General features: G+C 33.6%; 2 protein-coding genes and 1 non-coding gene across 3 annotated transcripts; 1 reads left to right on the top strand and 2 right to left on the bottom strand.

Annotated features, from left to right (window-relative positions):
* Window positions 1-338: 338 nt before the first annotated feature.
* Window positions 339-1,037, top strand: LOC139841082 (uncharacterized). Its single transcript, XM_071831315.1, has 2 exons — window positions 339-510; window positions 712-1,037. The coding sequence occupies exons 1-2, from the start codon at window positions 339-341 to the stop codon at window positions 1,035-1,037; spliced, it is 498 nt and encodes a 165-aa protein (XP_071687416.1).
* A 3,557-nt stretch (window positions 1,038-4,594) lies between these two features.
* On the bottom strand, window positions 4,595-5,686 carry LOC139841081 (cytosolic sulfotransferase 13-like). The gene is made up of 2 exons (XM_071831314.1): window positions 5,348-5,686; window positions 4,595-5,290 (listed from the first exon to the last, which is right to left on the bottom strand). Exons 1-2 carry the CDS (start codon window positions 5,684-5,686, stop codon window positions 4,595-4,597), a joined length of 1,035 nt encoding a protein of 344 aa, XP_071687415.1.
* An 8,358-nt stretch (window positions 5,687-14,044) lies between these two features.
* LOC139845734 (small nucleolar RNA R71) lies at window positions 14,045-14,151 on the bottom strand. The gene has a single exon (XR_011758495.1). It is a non-coding gene; the product is annotated as a small nucleolar RNA R71 (small nucleolar RNA).
* Between the last annotated feature and the right edge of the window lie 5,054 nt (window positions 14,152-19,205).

Raw genomic sequence — 19,205 nt, 5'->3', positions numbered from 1 at the left:
TGTTGACGATATATTAGAGCACCAGGAGTCGATGCTTTTTTTTCGGCGTTACGACCTTTCAACGGTGGGGACGGTGGGATCCCCGACACCACGCCGACGTTAAATCGCCGTTAAAGCCGGCGTTGGGGCTCAGCGTTAGGCTGGTAATGGTGTGATTTGGGTTGGTGTTTGATAATATATCCGTTATTCAACGGATATATTCATTAAATATTATTTAATTATTTATCAATTTTTTAATATTTTCTTCTTCTATATATATACAAATACATTTTATACATAAACACAACACAATATTTCTTCAAACAAATACTTCTCTAAATTAACTCCTCTCCTTCATAATGTCTTCAACATCATCGTCTAACGAAGAGTATTTAATGGAAGTGCTCGATATAATAGACAACGAGGCGTTAGAAAGTGAAAATGAGACGGAAAGTTCAAACAAACGTCGTTACATAGACCGTGAACATGAAGCCGCACATTTACGTCTTATTACCTACTATTTTGTTGCAGGTTCCAAATACTCCAACGATAATATTAAAAGGAGGTTTCGGATGCGGCGACGCGTTTTTCTCCGAATTATGGAAGATATTCTCAACTACTGTAAAGATCCGCTACCTGAATATTTTAGGTAATTTCATTTACGGGTTGATGCGCGCGGCATGTTGAGTATTAGTACATACTTAAAAATGACTGCCGCTCTGTGGCAATTAGCTTATGGTGATACACCCGATCTTTTTGACGAGTACTTGCAAATGTCGGAACGAACATGTCGTGAATCGCTAATGAACTTCTGTAAGTGTATTATTGATTTATATAAAGATGAATATATGCGAGAGCCTACCACTAATGATATCAAACGATTGTATGGGGCTCACGAAGATATTCACGGTTTACCTGGAATGATGGAAAGCATAGATTGTATGCATTGGGAGTGGGAAAAATGTCTCGTTGCATGGAAATGTCAATTTACTCGAGGCGATCACAAAGTTCCAACTATTATGCTAGAAGTCGTAGCCTCATATGATAACTGGATTTGACATGCTTTCTTTGGGGTTGCGGGTTCAAACAACGACTTAAACGTCTTGAACGATGATAATCTCTTCAACTCAATGCTTAATGAAGAAATACAAGACATTCCTTTTACTGTAAATGGGGTTGAGTACAAAATAGGATATTACCTAGCCGATGGTATATATCCCAGGTGGGCATCATTTGTTAAGGCGTTTTCAAGTGCAAATGATGAAAAACGTAAGTACTTTTCGAAGAAACGAGCAGCGGCACACAAGGATGTTGAGAGGACTTTTGGTATTTTACAAGGGAGTTGGCATATACTACAACAACCAGCAAGGGCATATAGCATCAATGTTATGAAACAAATGATGTATACTCGCATCATCTTACACAATATAATTGTTGAGGATAATGATTTTGCTCTAACCGAAAATGATTGAGTTTACGAACCCGTTCGTAATATGCAAACAACTTGGATCAAGAGGTGTGAAATTCACAGGAGGAGGACGAAAGATTTACGAGATAGGGAAGTGCATGAGGGCCTAGGATCGGATTTGGTTGAACATGTTTGGGCTAATCGTGAGATGTCGGGGACGAATTAAGTATTGTGTTTTTATTAAGTAATGCATTTTTTTAAGTATTTTTTAAGTATTTTTTTATTTAATTAATGTATTTTTTTTATTAATGAAATTTAATTTGGTATATGTTTTTATATTTTTAATATATAATTAAACTAAATAATTAATAAAAAAAAATAAGATTTAACACTAAAATTGAACATTGAACGGTTTCTCTTGTTTTGGCCTCATTGTTAAATCTCAGTGTTAAGTTTATAACACTGAGATTTAACACTGAGCTCGGTATCACGACTCCTAGTGCTCTTAAACTTAAATCTCAATATATATATTAACATATCTTAAAGGGATAGTGAACCATCGGTTAAACCCATAAAATAAACGAGCTGATTAGTCTTTTCCATAGTGTGTGAGTACATATACGAACGATTATTATATTATTTTTGCAAACTCCGTGCATATTTCATGTGACTTACACGGATATATAAAAGCTGTCTATCAACTGGCTCAGTCTACTAAGTAGACTTCTATTTTTTACCACTGAAGCTTGACTTGAGTTATATGGGGTGTGATTCAACTTGGGGTATTGTCAATCCAGGTTCAATTCCCACTCCAAACAGGGTGCCAATCCAGGGGTACCCAAATTTTATTATTACGTTTATTTAAAACATAAGGAAATGAAGATGTTAGAAATATTTTGGTCATTTCAAGTGAATAAGAGATTTATGATGAGAAAAATTTTAAACTTTTTGAACTCATAATCAAGAAATGTTAATTGATAATTTCGTAAATCCACATAAATTTGGTAGGCATAATTATGCAGACAGCCCTTTGATTTGTATAAATTACGCATTCTCTCTCTAAACTTTTTTTTCTTGCGTGAACAATTCTCGTGGTGTGTTTGTATATAGAGTCCCTAAGAATGACGAAGGTTAAAAAATTTCGTTAAGTCACATCACATGTACAATGCGTGTAAGGTGACTTAATTTTTTTAGCGTCCGTTAATCTTAGGGACTTTACGTGCAAGATTGTCAAACTACGATGACTCTTTGCGCAAGAAAAATTGTTTAGCGTGTGAGATTGTAGTATGAGCAAATAATAGTGATTGTCGCATAATTATGTCTCGATCATCTTGTAAAATGGTTGAAGAAAATTTATAATCTTCATTTTATCAATCAAGCTTCTTAAGCTATTGAATTGGAATCACAATTACCCGACGACTCGTGCTATCAAAAAATTGATATATATATTATATTATTAAATTATTAATTATTAAATATTGTGCAAAAAATAACATAGACATTGCACATATCATTACAAACTATAGCAAACACTTCCTATTGAAGACGGTACTTTTTAAAAAGAAACACAATATTTTAAAGGGAAAAGTATATGAAAATGCATTGAACTTTTAATAAATTCCTATTTTATGCATTCAACTTTCAGATCTTCTATTGTATGCATTTAACTTTCTAAATTGTCCTATTGTATGCATTTAACCTGCTATAATAGGTAACCTTTCAGGTTACCTCAATTTCACTTCTAGATATTTACATTATTAGTCCCTCACTTTTATAAATCCTAATTTTATTAGTCCCTCATGTAACTTATTATCCTAATTTTTTTAACATAATTCTTTACCTTCTTGGTCCATCTTCATCTTCATACATTCATTATCAAATTTTTTTAGAACTGCAACTTATTAGGGTAATTCCTAAATGAGTTCATCCTTAATCATCCCTATTTGAGAGTTCATCCTTACTTTTAAACCACAATCAAATTGTATGGCACCAGCAACAGATCCACTTAAACCATCAAATATAAAAAACTTCAAAATCTATCAAAAATTATATAAACCCACACCAAAAACCCACACCAAAAATTTATAGCAGCAACAAGTGATACGTTATGCACCAGCGCCGCCGCCGGAATGCGTTATTCCGGCACCAAATCGATTACGAATTCCGACACTAAATCAATTACAAATGCGTGCTTCGTTTACGAATTCAGATCTGGAAATAAGATATTAAATAATCTATAAATAACAGGTCATCGGAAAAGATATTAGCACCGGAGTGAGGGTTAATGTTACTGTTGATGGTGGTTCCGCCGGTGATTGTGGTTCCTGTTGATGGAACTATGGTTCAGACGACGTCATCAATAATCGGATCAAAGGTTTCAGATCGATTGTGGTATTGAATCGATGTGTACCTGAATTCACCTAATTAATCAAATACATAAATGATAAATTAGGGGATTTGTTGGAGTCTGCTACTTATAACAAAGATACATTTTGAATTCTATAGATTAAATTTTTAAATAGCAGTAAATTATAACAAAGATACATTTGTTGGTTATTTTTTTAGAAGGTAAAATTGAGGATGTACATAAAATTTGAGATTTTGAATTTTTTTGGGGGTTTCATTTTTAGTTACGTTTTTGATTTTGATTGTGTAAAATAAATATAGGAATATTAATTTGGTGAAGAAATATTAGGATTCATGATTTTGGATGATTGAAAATGAATGTGGATGATGAAGATGATTAAAACACTTTTTGTTTATGTTTATAATCACAATTTTGGTTTTGATTATGTTTAAAAGATGGGGATGAAGATGAATGGAAGATGATGAAGATAAATGGAAGATGATGAGGAACCAATGAAATTAGGATTTACAAACATGAGAGACTAATAATGTAAATATATCTAATAGAAGGTTATCTATTATAGCAGGTTAAATACATACAATAGGACAATTTAGAAAGTTGAATGCATACAATAGGAGATCTGAAAGTTAGATGCATACAATAAAAATTTAGTAAAAGTTCAATGCATTTTCATATACTTTTCCATACTTTAAACGATAGCAGATTAAATTTGGCCAAGTATGGCAACGAACGTATAGCCTCGCTTTATTGAACTGTTGGCATACGCCTCAACAACGTTTACTACTCGAATAATTCATCTGAATAAGAGTGAACTCGGGGGATCGAACATCATAACATCGCTAGAAAGAGATATCCAAACCTAGGAACTTTTCATTTGTAATTTGGTTTAAAATCTGGCTCATTTCATCCTTGAGATGATTACTCCAATCCCCAACTTTCCCTTCTCTAAAAAACGCGTTATTCGGTATGCCTTCATGTAAATTTCCAACCTTATTAACCTCACTTAAGTTGTCAAAACTACATAGATTAACAATTTCTTCCACCGCACCTTTAGCCTCTTCTTCCTCAGTAAAAGGGTATCCCAAGAACATTGCGAGTCGCTTAACATTATTCATGGTGTCCATTTTCATACCTTCATATGTTAAAAACATAACCTTGTGTTTGTGTTCTAAACTAGCCTTATGGTAACCTTTCACATGGTCCCAATATGGCCCTAATGGCATCACCCCTTTACTAAATAACTCGAAGGCCTCTTCAATTGTCATTAGAGTACGCGTTTTGTCTCTCAATATGTTCGCAAAGTGAAACATAGAGACCAAAACGTCTTTAGGGTTCCTACATAAATAAACTACGCGACAACCAGAATCAAGAATTGTTTGAGGTAACGAAGTGTAAGGTATATGTGTTGCAAAGAGACGTGACGAATATTGATCATCATAAGTTGGTGTGTTTCTAAGAATTACGGATTCAACGAAGGGTACACATTTATGAGGATTAGAACTAAGCAGAGGGTGAGTTGAAACACAACTTGTTTTCTTGTTGGCAAGATGCCCCCGCCCATTATCAACTGAGCTGCTCGCCATTAACGCAACACAGTTGGTTTGTAACTCATTTCTACGTACTATAGCAAAAACGAGCGCCTTGAGCCAAGTTGTCCCGGATTTTGGTAATGTGGCTAAGTAGATATCGGTTTGACGAGCTTTAAAACCATCTTGCACAGCCATCACGGTCTCAGCTGAGATTCGACGCTTAGACTGATGCCAAAAGCCTTGGTACAAGTATAGATTTTCGGATATCCAACCTTTCTCTTTTGGCAGCGTTATCAATTTATCTTTGTATTTATCGAAAATGAGAGACAGATTCGCCATTTCTTGATTATCTTCATTGTTAGATTTTCTTGGAGAGGGTTGAGAAGATATAGGAATCGACATTTGAAGGATTCTGACTGCTGAGAAAATAGAGTTGTTTATTTATAGATCCAATTCGTCTTTTTTGGTTTTACGATTTTTAATTTTAAATGTTGTACGAGTACAAAGTACAATTAGGGAATCGAAAAATCTTATGAAACCAAGAGGAAATATTTTATGGGTTCTAAAAATAATCGGTTATAGAGTCACTTGTTGCGTAAAGTAATTGATTATTCCGTATAAGTATGTGTAAAGTGAGAAGATTTTATTGCATGAATCCAATAAACCATATAAACGGAAAAGTAATTAACAAGTGAAAAAATTGAGATTTAAAAAGCCAAATGACAAAGTTAGACGATATAAACACTAAATAAGGGCAATTAGAAAATGATATATCGATCAATTACTATTTACTAAAACATTCTAAATATCGTACTCCATATTTAAGTTATTTTATTGATTGACATGGGCGGTGAATAATAAAAGTAGAAAGTAAAAATATTTAACTCACTAATTGAGATGGACGGTGACTAATCTATCTATCTATACATCTTAATAAATCAAGGGATTAAATCCAATGTGACACCTCCACATTAATCGCTGACGTGGCATCCAACATGTACATTTTTAATTAGTTCATAATAATAAGTGCTAATGACATTAAATTACAGGTGGCCAAAATTTCAAATCCATTAACCCTAAATCGGTTTCAAACGCCATGTCGAACCCGATTTTTAGCATTTTCTTCAGTAATCACGTTTCTTCGGTATTTTCTTCCTCAAACCTAGGGTTTCAAATAAAATCTTCAAATCAACAAAGAAATCCAAAGTATACATCTGTAAACCTGCGTTTCATATAATCATCGTTCCTCCCATACATGGAATCTCTAATTCATCCGCTACAAACCTAAAAACATCGATCGATTCAATGAGATTGATCTGCTACAAAACCTTAAACTCCTAAATCCGTTTTTAAACCGATTCAATCGAAAAAAACCCTAAAGTGAATCGATTCTTAAATCGGTAATTTTTCAGCACATAATCGTTTGATTCTGTAGTTAGGTCATTCTGATCGATTTATTTGTGTGTTTGATTGCCGGTTAGTTTCACCTTTGTAATCATTAAAAGCCTTCGATTATCACGTTTCACATACGACGATTTTGGTTGTAGGTGGAATTAGAGTTTGATTGATTTGTTAATGACCCTAATTTCTTCACTTTTGTTTTCTTCATATCGTTATAATCGATTCGCGTACCGTATTCAAAACGTAAGGTGTATGATTATATTACATGTTTACTTCAATGTTTTTTGTAATATGATACACTGGGTACGTTTTAACGTTTGGGAAGTTTTATTGATTCCGGAAGACAAACACAAACAATGTGGCAACCAAAGTAAGGTGGTTAATGTTTGTGTTTTTATCAGACTTGAGGAAGCTTTTGCCACTTATTGTAAAATAGCAATTTATTTCCATCACATGTTAAATAAATCTTAAAACTCTTTCATGTACATAATGTTTCAGGAAAATGTTGAATTTGAATCGGAACATGAAAATCCAGTGAGGTACGTCCATTGATACAGCGTAAACCCGAATTCATCGTCTGCGAATAGGGAGAAATAATGTCTGAATTCTCATTGCATTATAATTGACCAAAATCATTTGAGGTAACTGTTAATGCTACTTAAACTCTTTAATTGTATGCTTTATTACAGTTATAATTTTGCAACATATGGAATGTGGAAATGTAAATAAGAGTGTACATGCATTGAAATCATTCACAGCTCATTGTCTCTTTTGCTCATGTCACTCACTTTATTGCGTATAGGTAGCCAAATGGGCGGGTCAGGTGGGTGTAAAGATATATCATATATGTATAGTCAACTTTGTCCAGTTTTATTGTATCTTTTATATCAGTGGTAGTAGAGGAACATTGTAATTTGACTTTGTTGGTGACGTTTCATCCTTGAAAGATTCGTATCAAAATTTTTGAATGGCTAAGATAAAGATAGATTTTGCATCTAAGGATTGAGATTTTGACAAGTAAGATTTTTTAAAATTGAAATTGAATGAAGTGTTAAAAGTTTTGTTATAATATGTAATAAAGAATAAAGATAAAGATTAGTTTTAATTCGACTTGACTCGTCCCTTTGATTGAATAGTTTTGTCCATTTTGTCTAGTTGTACGCTTCTAACATCTCGAGTTGAAACTTGGATAAAAAAAATAGTGGGTTAGTCTCTGATTAAAAGGGCTGGATTCAAAACATCAACAGGGCTAACGTAAAACTTCTTGTTGGGCCTATCGAAAACTATGAGCACAATTGTTCTTTTCATGTTCATCATCATCTTCTTGACCAGCTTGCTTCATAAATAAATGAGAAAAAACCAGTTAATGCATTATTCAATAAATTTTTTAGTTATACGCACGTCAAGTAACGAAATTAATTAGGAGATCCCTGAAAGAATGCCTAACAATGTGCATTGATACAATATATTCAAGTAAATGAAAGCAGCTTAATCTGTAAGTATTTCAACATATTTTATTAATTAAATACTCAAGAAATATATTTTATATTTCTATTTAAAACATTACTAAACTAGGCCAATGATAGTTCTAATTACATATTGCATTATATGTGAAGACATAACAAAGATAATTTGATCGAAATATCATTGGTCATAAATAAATGTACTATACCCTTGGTTATAAAGGTCAATTTGAAGCTTTATTTTTCTCAACACTTTAAAAGCCTTTCCTTTTATTTTTCCTCCAAGATATTACACATTCTATTCAAGCATGTTCACTCCATATGTTTTGTAGTCTCAAGCCGATTCCCACGCCTTTGGCACCCGAATCTCACGGATGGTCTGAAGGGAACCCTCAATGGACGACGTTGTATAACACGTCAGTTTCGAGCTCCTTCGATCACTAAATTTTCAAGTTTGGAGTTTCCTCAGTTTACTATACCAAGCATACCTTTCGGTCACTCCTTCAACTTCTCCACCTACAACCGCATCTTTCTTGTTGGATTTACACCATCAAACGATTTCACCTTGTATCATTGCTCTTATGCCTCGACACTACTCCATATTGTTGGAAATTTAGTGTAATTGAGGGATTTAGTCTACACTTGTAAAAGGGTTAGGAGGTACGGAGTGTATATCCATTAAGTGATAGATTACCCGGACCAAAGTGGTTTTCCTTTAGTCACTATAATGACTTAGTCAGCTCAAAATTTGACTAAGTGTTTTCGTGCTTAGTCTTCTTAGTAAGCACGAGATGTCGTGCTTAGTCTTCTTAGTAAGCACGAGTTGTGGTGCTTAGTCTTCTTAGTAAGCACAAAATGTTTTCGTGCTAGGTATTCTTAGTCACCACGAAATTTGACTAAGTGTTTTCGTGCTTGGTGTTCTTAGTGAGCACGAAAATGACTAAGTGTTTTCGTGCTTGGTCTTCTTAGTAAGCACAAAATGTTGACTAAGTGTTTTCATACTAAGTTTTCTTAGTAATCACGAAATCTGACTAAAGGGTTGTGGTTAAAAAGCAATAATGATCTAATCATGAGGTAGTATCATTATGATGAGACTTTTAACCTTCTTGAAGATCAAAGGTCTTTGTGACTCTTGAGATGGATATACTTATGAAGGATGAAGGATTAATTGGCCATTAATTTACATAATGTCTTCCATGTTTTGGGTGCCTATATAAGGATGAGAAATTATTCATGAGAAGATGATGAACAAACAAATCACATAATACTCTCTAGCACACGGGTTCTTACTTTGTGCCAAAAGTTAGAACATTATCGATGTCTTATCCCAAAGCGATATCCGTGTAACCCGGGCAATAAGGGTCGAATAGTTACTTTCGGAAAGTGATACCACGATTCAGTGATTTATCCGGTCATCGATTATTTACCCTACCCGAAGACTCCAAAACCTCCAGCAATCGAAAGTAACTATTTTGATATAATCGTTGGCGACTATAATGAAGAATATGAGTGCTAATTTCTCCAAACTTGATAAGTTTGAAGGAATGGATTTTCAGAGATGGTGGAAGATGAAGATGCACTTCTTTCTTACTAGCATGAGTGTGGTAAGTGTACATAGTACACCAATTCCCGAAGATGGTGGTGCTGATGCCACTATTAAAGAGATGTAGAAAAGGAACAAATGGGGAAACGATGACTAAAGTTCTCGAGGTTTTATCCTCAATGGTATGGTTGATTCCTTTTTGTTTTAATATTTGGCCAAATCATAACCTATTAAATATTAAGACATGTGTGAATTTGTTAAGTGTGTTTTGTCAAAAATTGACATGTTTGTTTAATAACTATGGTAACAAACAAGAGAATTGATAATGCTAAAAACGAACATATATTTCATAGCATTATCCTTCAAGAAAGACAAGCTTTTGGTTGCAATTGTTCTATTTACAAGTGATATTCGTTTAAATAATAAAAGGTGAAGATAAAAGACAGATTCGACGATTTGAAGACGCAAATGACCAAAACGCTAAAAAGTACAAAGTACAATCCAAGTGGTTCAATTTATTGATGAGAAATGTCTAAAAGTTACAAGAGTACGAGCCGCAAAACGCAAAGTACAAGATATTAAATCGTACGAAAGGACGTTCGAAAATCCGGAACCGGGACATGAACCAACTGTCAACGCGCAAGTCAACGGACCTAAAATTATAAGTCAACGATGCACAAGAATATAATATAATATATATATATATATATAATTATATTAAATTATATATATTATATTATATATATTAAAAAATACGAGCATCCCACGTTTTTAATGCATGGTGACCAGTGGAAGGCGGCCATGCGATCGCATGGCCTGGAGGCTTTAAATCCATGCGATCGCATGGATCACTGTACATGGCCAAGTCCTATAAATAGCAGCTAATTCGACGAGTTTATGTACACCTATATCATATATCTTACTCTCTCTCAATATATTTATATTTATAATTTTAATTTTAATTATAAGTTAATAATAATAATATGGTTATAGTAGCGAATGTTTTAAGGTTTGTAAGTCGAAACTCTGTCCGTGTAACACTACGCGATTAATACTCATTGTAAGTTATGTTCAACCTTTTTAAATTAATGTCTCGTAGCTAAGTTATTATTATGCTTATTTAAGCCGAAGTAATTGTAATGTTGGGTTAAATATTAAGACGGGGTTATTGGGCTTTGCACCATAATTGGGGTTTGGACAAAAGACCGACACTTGTGGAAATTGGACTATGGGCTATTAATGGGCTTTATATTCATTAAATGATATCTCGTTGATTTAATATAGAGATTTATAATTTGACGTGTTTATATATAACCACATACGCTTGACTGGGTACGGTGGGCGGGATATCTATAAATACTAATAATTATTCATTTGACCGGACACGGGGATGAATTAATAGTCACTGGACTCATTAAACACAGGGGTGGATTACATTCAAGGGTAATTTGTGTAATTGTTAACAAAGTATTAAAACCTTGGATTACACGCAGTCGATAACCTGGTCTATTCATTAAACAAAGTTTTAAGACCTTGTTACAGTTCGAATCCCCAATTAGTTAAAATATTTGACTTCGGGTATAAGGTTAATTTGGCGATGACTCTCGCACTTTATAATTATGACCGATGGACTATTATGGACAAAACCAGATGGACATATCGAATAATTCAGGACAAAGGACAATTAACTCATGGTAATAAATTAAAATCAACACGTCAAACATCATGATTACGGAAGTTTAAATAAGCATAATTCCTTTATTTTATATCTCATCGCATTTTTATTTACTGTCATTTTATTTATCGTACTTTAAATTATTGCACTTTTAATTATCGTACTTTTATTTTATCACAATTTTATTTATTGTCATTTACTTTACGCTTTAAATTAAGTTAATATTTTGCATTAGAACTTAAAATCGACAAACCGGTCATTAAACGGTAAAAACCCCCTTTTATAATAATAATAATACTGCTTATATATATATATATATATATATATATATATATATATATATATATATATATATATATATATATATATATATATATATATATATATATATATATATATATATACATACATACATATATATATACAAATATAGTTTAAAAGAAATATAGCGTTAAACTTAGTCAGATCCCTGTGGAACGAACCGGACTTACTAAAAACTACACTACTCTACGATTAGGTATACTGCCTATAAGTTGTAGCAAGGTTTAGGTATATCTATTCTATAAATAAATAAATAACTTGTGTAAAATTGTATCGTATTTAATATTATTTCGTAACAAAAATAATAGTATTTCGTACTACACCTCGCACACATAAAGTATTTTTGGCGCCGCTGCCGGGGAACATCAGCCGAAAGCGAAACGCTCTATATATATAAAAAAAATTATTAGTTTTTAATCTATTTTTGTAAATATATATATATATATATATAAGTTTTAAAGAAAAAAAACTAATAAATAATTTTTTTTATATAAGTTGTATTTAAATTAGTTTCTTTCTATAAATATAAATCAGAAAAAATACATATTTTTATTTTTAGTTTTTATATTTTAAGTTTTAATTAATATAAGTTTTGTAATATTAAACCTAGAAAAAAAAATAAAGAAAAGAAGTATTCGGGCCCGAAACTGTAGCAGCCCAACAACAAAGGCCTGGTATTCGAAGCCATGCAACCGCATGGATATTAAGACTTCGGATCATGCGATCGCATGATCTGACTTGACAGGTCTGATCCTTAACTTAATCGAATTAGGGTTAGGTTTAATTTATAATTAATTAGTAATTAGGGTTTAATTTAATAATAATTAGTTTTAGTTTTATTATTTAATTTGTAATATTAAGTTTTAATTAGTTTTATTAAATATAAAATTAATACTTTTATAAAATAATAATATAAAAATAATATTTTTGTAAAATTGTATTTTTATCAAATTAGTTTATTTTTGTATTTTGTATTTTTATTTATAAACGTTTAATTTGTAATTTGTATTTTTATCGTTCGTAATTAGCTCGTAACTTAGTATTTTGCCATAGTTATTTATATTTCTAGATTTTTAGGCTTTGCCGTAAAATCCCTTAAGTGCTTTTTCTTTAGATTAAGATTTAGGTGCTTTAGAATTTTACGACGTCGCTTATCGCTTTAGTTTTAAATAGATTTTAGTGCCTAATTAAGTTATTGCCGTTTTAGATATAGAATTCCTTTTAAGCTTTAATTCCTTTAGACGCAACTTTTAATATTTAGTTTTTAGACTTTTAAGTTTCGACGCTTTACTTTCTTCTTATTATTTTTCGACGGTTTGTTTTTCGACTTTTTGTTCTTCGACCTCTTATTTTTCGACGCGCATTTTCTTTCTCATTTCGACGATCTAGTTTTTAGTACATAGAATTTTCTTTTTATCTTCTTTAAATTTCGATGAAAAAATTATTTTAAGCGGTTAAATTGATAGACATCCAAAATTTTCTGGTTCGTAGTAATAGTTGGATTTGTTAGTGGCGAGTTGTGGGCTTCCGATTTAAAGGGTCATGGCTACCTGCTGCATCTATTGGCTATTCGAAACGTGGGCAAAATCAGAAAAGTCTATTAATTTGATAACTTATATAATTTTTATCTTTATAAATAATAGGATATTCAGTGAATGCACCGAGCAAAACGTTCACCACCTTTCATACGTTCACCTCCTGTAACTCGATCAAGACATTTAGCCAATATCATCGCCGTTGATTTTTCTTTAGAATCATCATCTAGTCGACCAAGTACTCCAATTCAAATTTTCGATAATCCATTTTTTGAACCCGATCTCATAATTGAGAACCCGGAAGATATTCAGGGACAATTCTGAGATCCTGAACCACTAATCATTCCTCCGGAACAACAAATCATTCAACCAGAGATTGTCGAGGAAGAAACCATTAAATTAAAATCCTCTAGTGATTCAGATTCAACAAACTCAATCATGAAAAATCAGGAACCTCTAAGTATGGAAGATCGAATGAGGGCTACACGCACTGGCCAAGGTCATGCCATTACTCAACCATACATTAATGCGCCGGATTATGAAATCAAAGGACAAATCCTACACATGGTAACTAATCAATGCCAATTTAGTGGTATGCCAAAAGAAGATCCAAACGAACATCTTTGAACCTTTAATAGGATCTGTACTTTATTTAAAATCAGGGAAGTTGAGGATGAACAGATATATCTCATGTTATTTCCCTGGACTTTAAAGGGAGAAGCCAAAGATTGGTTAGAATCGTTACCTGAAGGGGCGATTGACACATGGGATGTCTTAGTTGAGAAATTTCTTAAAAGATTCTTTCCGGTATCTAAAGCCGTGAGACTTCAAGGAAAAATTGTTACGTTCACACAAAAGCCTAATGAAAATTTATATGAAGCGTGGACAAGATTTGGAAAGTTGTTGAGAGGATGTCCTCAACATAGTTTAGACACTTATCAAATAGTACAAATATTCTACCAAGGATGCGACATTACTACACGAAAAGACATCGACATAGCAGCTGGTGGTTCCATTATGAAGAAAACCGCAACTGAAGCTTGCAAAATTATTGATAACACAGCCTCCCACTCACATGAGTGGCATCAAGAAAAAGACATCGTTAGATCATCTAAAGCGGCTAGAGCCGATTCTAGCATGACTTTAACTCCATTTCCACAAAGATAGATGCTTTCGAGAGACGAATGGAAAAGATGACTAAAGATATTCACGCAATACGAATTAGTTGTGAGCAGTGTGAAGGACCACATTTGACAAAAGATTGTCTCAGTATTGAACAAACAATGGAACAAAGAGAGAATGTTTCATACATGAACCAAAGGCCTGGAAATAATTATCAAAATAATTATCAACCGCCAAGACCAAACTACAATCAAAATCAAAATTATAACCGAAATATTCCATACAACAATCAACAAGGTCCTAGCAATCAACAAGTATCTAATAATACTTACAACCAGCAAAGACCTATTTTTCCAATTAAACCACCACAACCCGATGATAAATAGCCAAATTTAGAAGATATGATATCGAAGCTAGTTGACTCTCAAACGCAGTTTTTCACATCTCAGAAACAAACTAATGAACAAAATGCTCAAGCATTTAGAAATCAACAAGCTTCTATTCAAAATCTGGAACAAGAAGTGAGCAACCTAGCAAGGTTGATAGGTGAAAGAAAACCGGGGAGTCTACCTAGCAATACAAATGCTAAACCCCGAAATAAAACAGCTAAAGCCATTACCACAAGAAGTGGTATTACACTCAAACCACCTGAAATACCTGTAATTTCTGATGACTCTATTCCTACTACACAGGCACCACAGCCTGAGCAAGAGAAGGAAACAGAACCGGTAGTTGAAAAGGTTAATGAAGATAACACAGTTAAGGCAAAACCTTATGTTAAACCATACCAACCACCACTTCCTTACCCGAGTAAAATGAGAAAAGAAAGACTTGAAGCCGAGCAATCCAAATTCTTGGATATGTTTAAACAGATAAATGTCAATCTTCCTTTCATTGATGTGATTTCAGGAATGCCAAGATGTGCTAAATTCTTGAAAGATCTAATCACAAATAGAAAGAAAATGGAAGAACTCTCGGCTGTTACAATGAATGCTTATTGTTCTGCAGTGCTGTTGAATAAACTACCAGAAAAATTATCAGATCCAGGAAGTTTCACAATTCCATATTTTCTGGGTAGTCTTAATTCAATAGAAGCATTGGCAGACTTAGGTGCTAGTATAAATTTAATGCCGTATTCACTATATGTTAAACTAGACCTTGTAGAATTGAAACCAACACGAATAAGCATACAACTATCCGATCGATCAGTAAAATATCCTAGAGGGATAATGGAGAACATGCTAGTTAAAGTTGGTACTTTAGTATTTCCAGTAGATTTTGTTATTCTGGACATGGAAGAAGATTCTCGAGTTCCTCTTATATTAGGAAGACCATTCTTAAACACGGCTAAAGCAATAATAGACGTGTTTGGTAAGAAACTGACCCTAAGTATAGAGGACGAGAGTGTTACCTTTTCTGTTGATAGAGCCATGCAACAACCACAATCTGCAGATGATAAATGTTATTATATTCAAACTATAGATTCACATGCAGAATTGTTACAAGAATTTCCAGAATTACAAGGAACTGGAGAATGTTCCTTAGGAGAAGGAACTGAACCAATTGATGAAGCTGAAATGTTAGCCGTACTTATGGCTAATGAATACGAACCAACAACAGAAGAGCTTCAAATGCTAAAAGAGGAAGACCGATATCGATACAAATCATTGATAGAAGAACCACCGATATTAGAGTTAAAGCCACTTCTAAACCATTTGGAATACGCTTATTTACATGGTGAATCTGAATTACCTGTAATAATATCGTCTTCTCTTACTGAAAATGAAAAATCTCAACTCATTTATGTGCTAAAGGCTCATAAACCAGCTATTGCATGGAAGATTCATGACATTAAAGGCATAAGTCCTTCGTATTGCACACATAAAATCCTTATGGAAGAAGGTCATAAAACCTATGTGCAACGCCAACGAAGACTAAATCCTAATATGCAAGATGTTGTTAAGAAAGAAATTATTAAACTGCTAGATGCAGATTTAATTTATTCAATCTCTGATAGTCCATGGATAAGTCCAGTTCAATGTGTACCTAAGAAGGGTGGCATGACTGTCATCACAAATGAAAAAGATGAGCTTATTCCTACTAGGACTGTAACAGGATGGTGTGTTTGTATTGATTATAGAAAACTAAATGACGCCACCAGAAAAGATCACTTTCCCTTACCTTTCATTGATCAAATGTTGGAAAGGTTAGCTGGGAATAGTTACTATTGTTTTCTTGACGGTTTCTCTGGATACTTTCAAATTCCAATAGCACCCGAGGACCAAGAGAAAACCACATTCACGTGCCCTTATGGTACTTTTGCTTATAAACGCATGCCATTTGGACTTTGCAACATCCCCTGCAACCTTTCAAAGGTGCATGATGGCAATTTTTCACGACATGATAGAAGAATGCATGGAAGTTTTTATGGATGACTTTTCAGTCTTCGGTGATACTTTTGAAACATGTCTAATTAATCTTGAACGGATGCTTATTAGATGCGAACAATCAAATCTAGTTCTTAATTGGGAGAAATGTCATTTCATGGTTAAAGAAGGCATCGTTCTTGGTCATAAAATTTCAAAGGAAGGAATTGAAGTGGATAGAGCTAAAGTAGATGTAATTGCTAAACTTCCACATCCCACCAATGTTAGAGGAGTTAGGAGTTTTCTAGGGCATGCCGGTTTTTACCGACGTTTCATAAAAGATTTTTCTAAAATAGCCACTTCTATGAATAAACTCCTTGAAAAGGATGCTCCATTCATCTTTTCGGATGAATGCATCAAATCTTTTAATATTCTTAAAGAAAAGCTCACTAATGCGCCGATCATGATAACTCCAAATTGGAATCTACCATTTGAACTCATGTGCGATGCAAGTGATTTTGCAATGGGAGCCGTTTTAGGACAAAGGATTGAAAAATGATTTCAACCTATCTATTACGCTAGTAAGATATTACAAGGAGCACAAACGAATTATACAAATACTGAAAAAGAACTCCTTGCTATTGTCTTTGCTTTTGACAAATTTCGTTCATTTCTCGTTCTAGCAAAAATGGTGGTCTATACCGACCATTCTGCTCTTAGATACCTATTTTCAAAACAAGATGCCAAACCACGATTAATCCGTTGGATCTTACTCTTACAAGAGTTCGATATTGAAATCCGAGACAAAAAGGGAGCAGAAAATCTCGCCGCTGATCATCTTTCTCGCCTTGAAAATCCTGAATTAGAAGTTCTAAACGAATCGGCCATACAAGATAACTTCCCTAATGAATATCTTTTGAAAATCGATTATAATGAAATTCCATGGTTTGCAGACTTTGCAAACTACTTAGTATGTGGATTCCTTGAAAAAGGGTTGTCGTACCAAAAACGAAAGAAATTCGTTAGTGATATAAAACACTATTTTTGGGAAGATCCACATTTATTCAAAAGTTGTCCCGATGGAATAATACGCCGATGCGTATTCGGGGATGAAGCTAGTCAAATCTTAAACCATTGTCACACAGGACCAACAAGAGGGCATTATGGGCCTCAACTCACAGCAAGAAAAGTTTGCGACGCTGGATTCTATTAGCCTACAATTTTCAAAGACGCACACCTTCTTTGTAAATCCTGTGATGCTTGACAAAGGGCCAAAAAAATAAGTCAACGTGATGAAATGCCACAAAATGTCATTCAAGTATGTGAAGTATTTGACATTTGGGGTATTGACTTTATGGGTCCATTTCCAAAATCTCATAATAATCTCCACATTCTCGTTGCCATTGATTATGTATCTAAATGGGCGGAAGCACAAGCTCTCCCAACTAACGATGCACGAGTTGTAGTCAACTTCTTAAAACGTCTTTTTACAAGGTTCGGAACACCGAAAGCTTTAATAAGTGATCGGGGTACTCATTTTTGTAATAATCAACTTGAGAAAGTTCTCAAAAGATATGGAGTAACTCATAAAATCTCAACCGCTTATCATCCACAAACAAGTGGACAAGTTGAAAATACCAACCGAGCATTAAAACATATTCTAGAGAAAACTGTAGGGTCAAATCCGAAGGAATGGTCCATGAAATTGGAGGATGCACTCTGGGCTTTTAGAATAGCCTACAAAACTCCAATTGGAACCACACCTTTTAAACTTGTTTACGAAAAAGCATGTCACCTTCCAGTAGAAATTGAGCACAAATCATTTTGGGCTTTGAAGACATATAATCTTGATTTACATGAAGCCAGATGTCTACGGTTAAGTCAACTAAACGAATTAGAAGAATTAAGACATGATGCATATGAAAATTCGTTAATCTATAAGGAAAGAACGAAGAAATGGCATGATAAAAGAATCAGAAGTTCAAAAGAATTTAAGGAAGGAGACAGAGTCCTTCTTTTCAATTCTCGATTCAAGCTATTTCCTGGAAAGTTGAAATCAAGATGGTCTGGACCATTCATAGTCAAAAGAGTTTTCCCATACGAAACAGTAGAGTTATTAAATTCAAATGGGATTGAATTTAAAGTTAATGGTCACAGAGTTAAACATTACATACATGGTCCGATGGAAGTTGATAATGAAGTTAATCATAATTTCACCACCCAAGAAAACCCTCAGAATGAAAACATAAATATGTTGTCAACAACATATGAAAAACCAAAATTGGAAGATGGAGAAGCTTCAAATTGGAGTGATGAAGAAGAATTTCTATATAAACCTCTCATTCCAAGAAACGAAGAAAAATGTGAACAAGAAGTTCAAGTAGAAGTGAAAGAACCAAGAAAAGATCACCCGGAAAAGGTTAACAAACCAACTCTACTTACTAAAGTAGGAGACCCAGGTGAATTTATCATTTCTTGCTTGCTTAATGATGGTG

Source organism: Rutidosis leptorrhynchoides, chromosome 4 (assembly GCF_046630445.1).
Source record: "Rutidosis leptorrhynchoides isolate AG116_Rl617_1_P2 chromosome 4, CSIRO_AGI_Rlap_v1, whole genome shotgun sequence".
Classification (NCBI taxonomy): Eukaryota; Viridiplantae; Streptophyta; class Magnoliopsida; order Asterales; family Asteraceae; genus Rutidosis; species Rutidosis leptorrhynchoides.
This window is presented reverse-complemented; position numbering and strand designations above follow the sequence as displayed.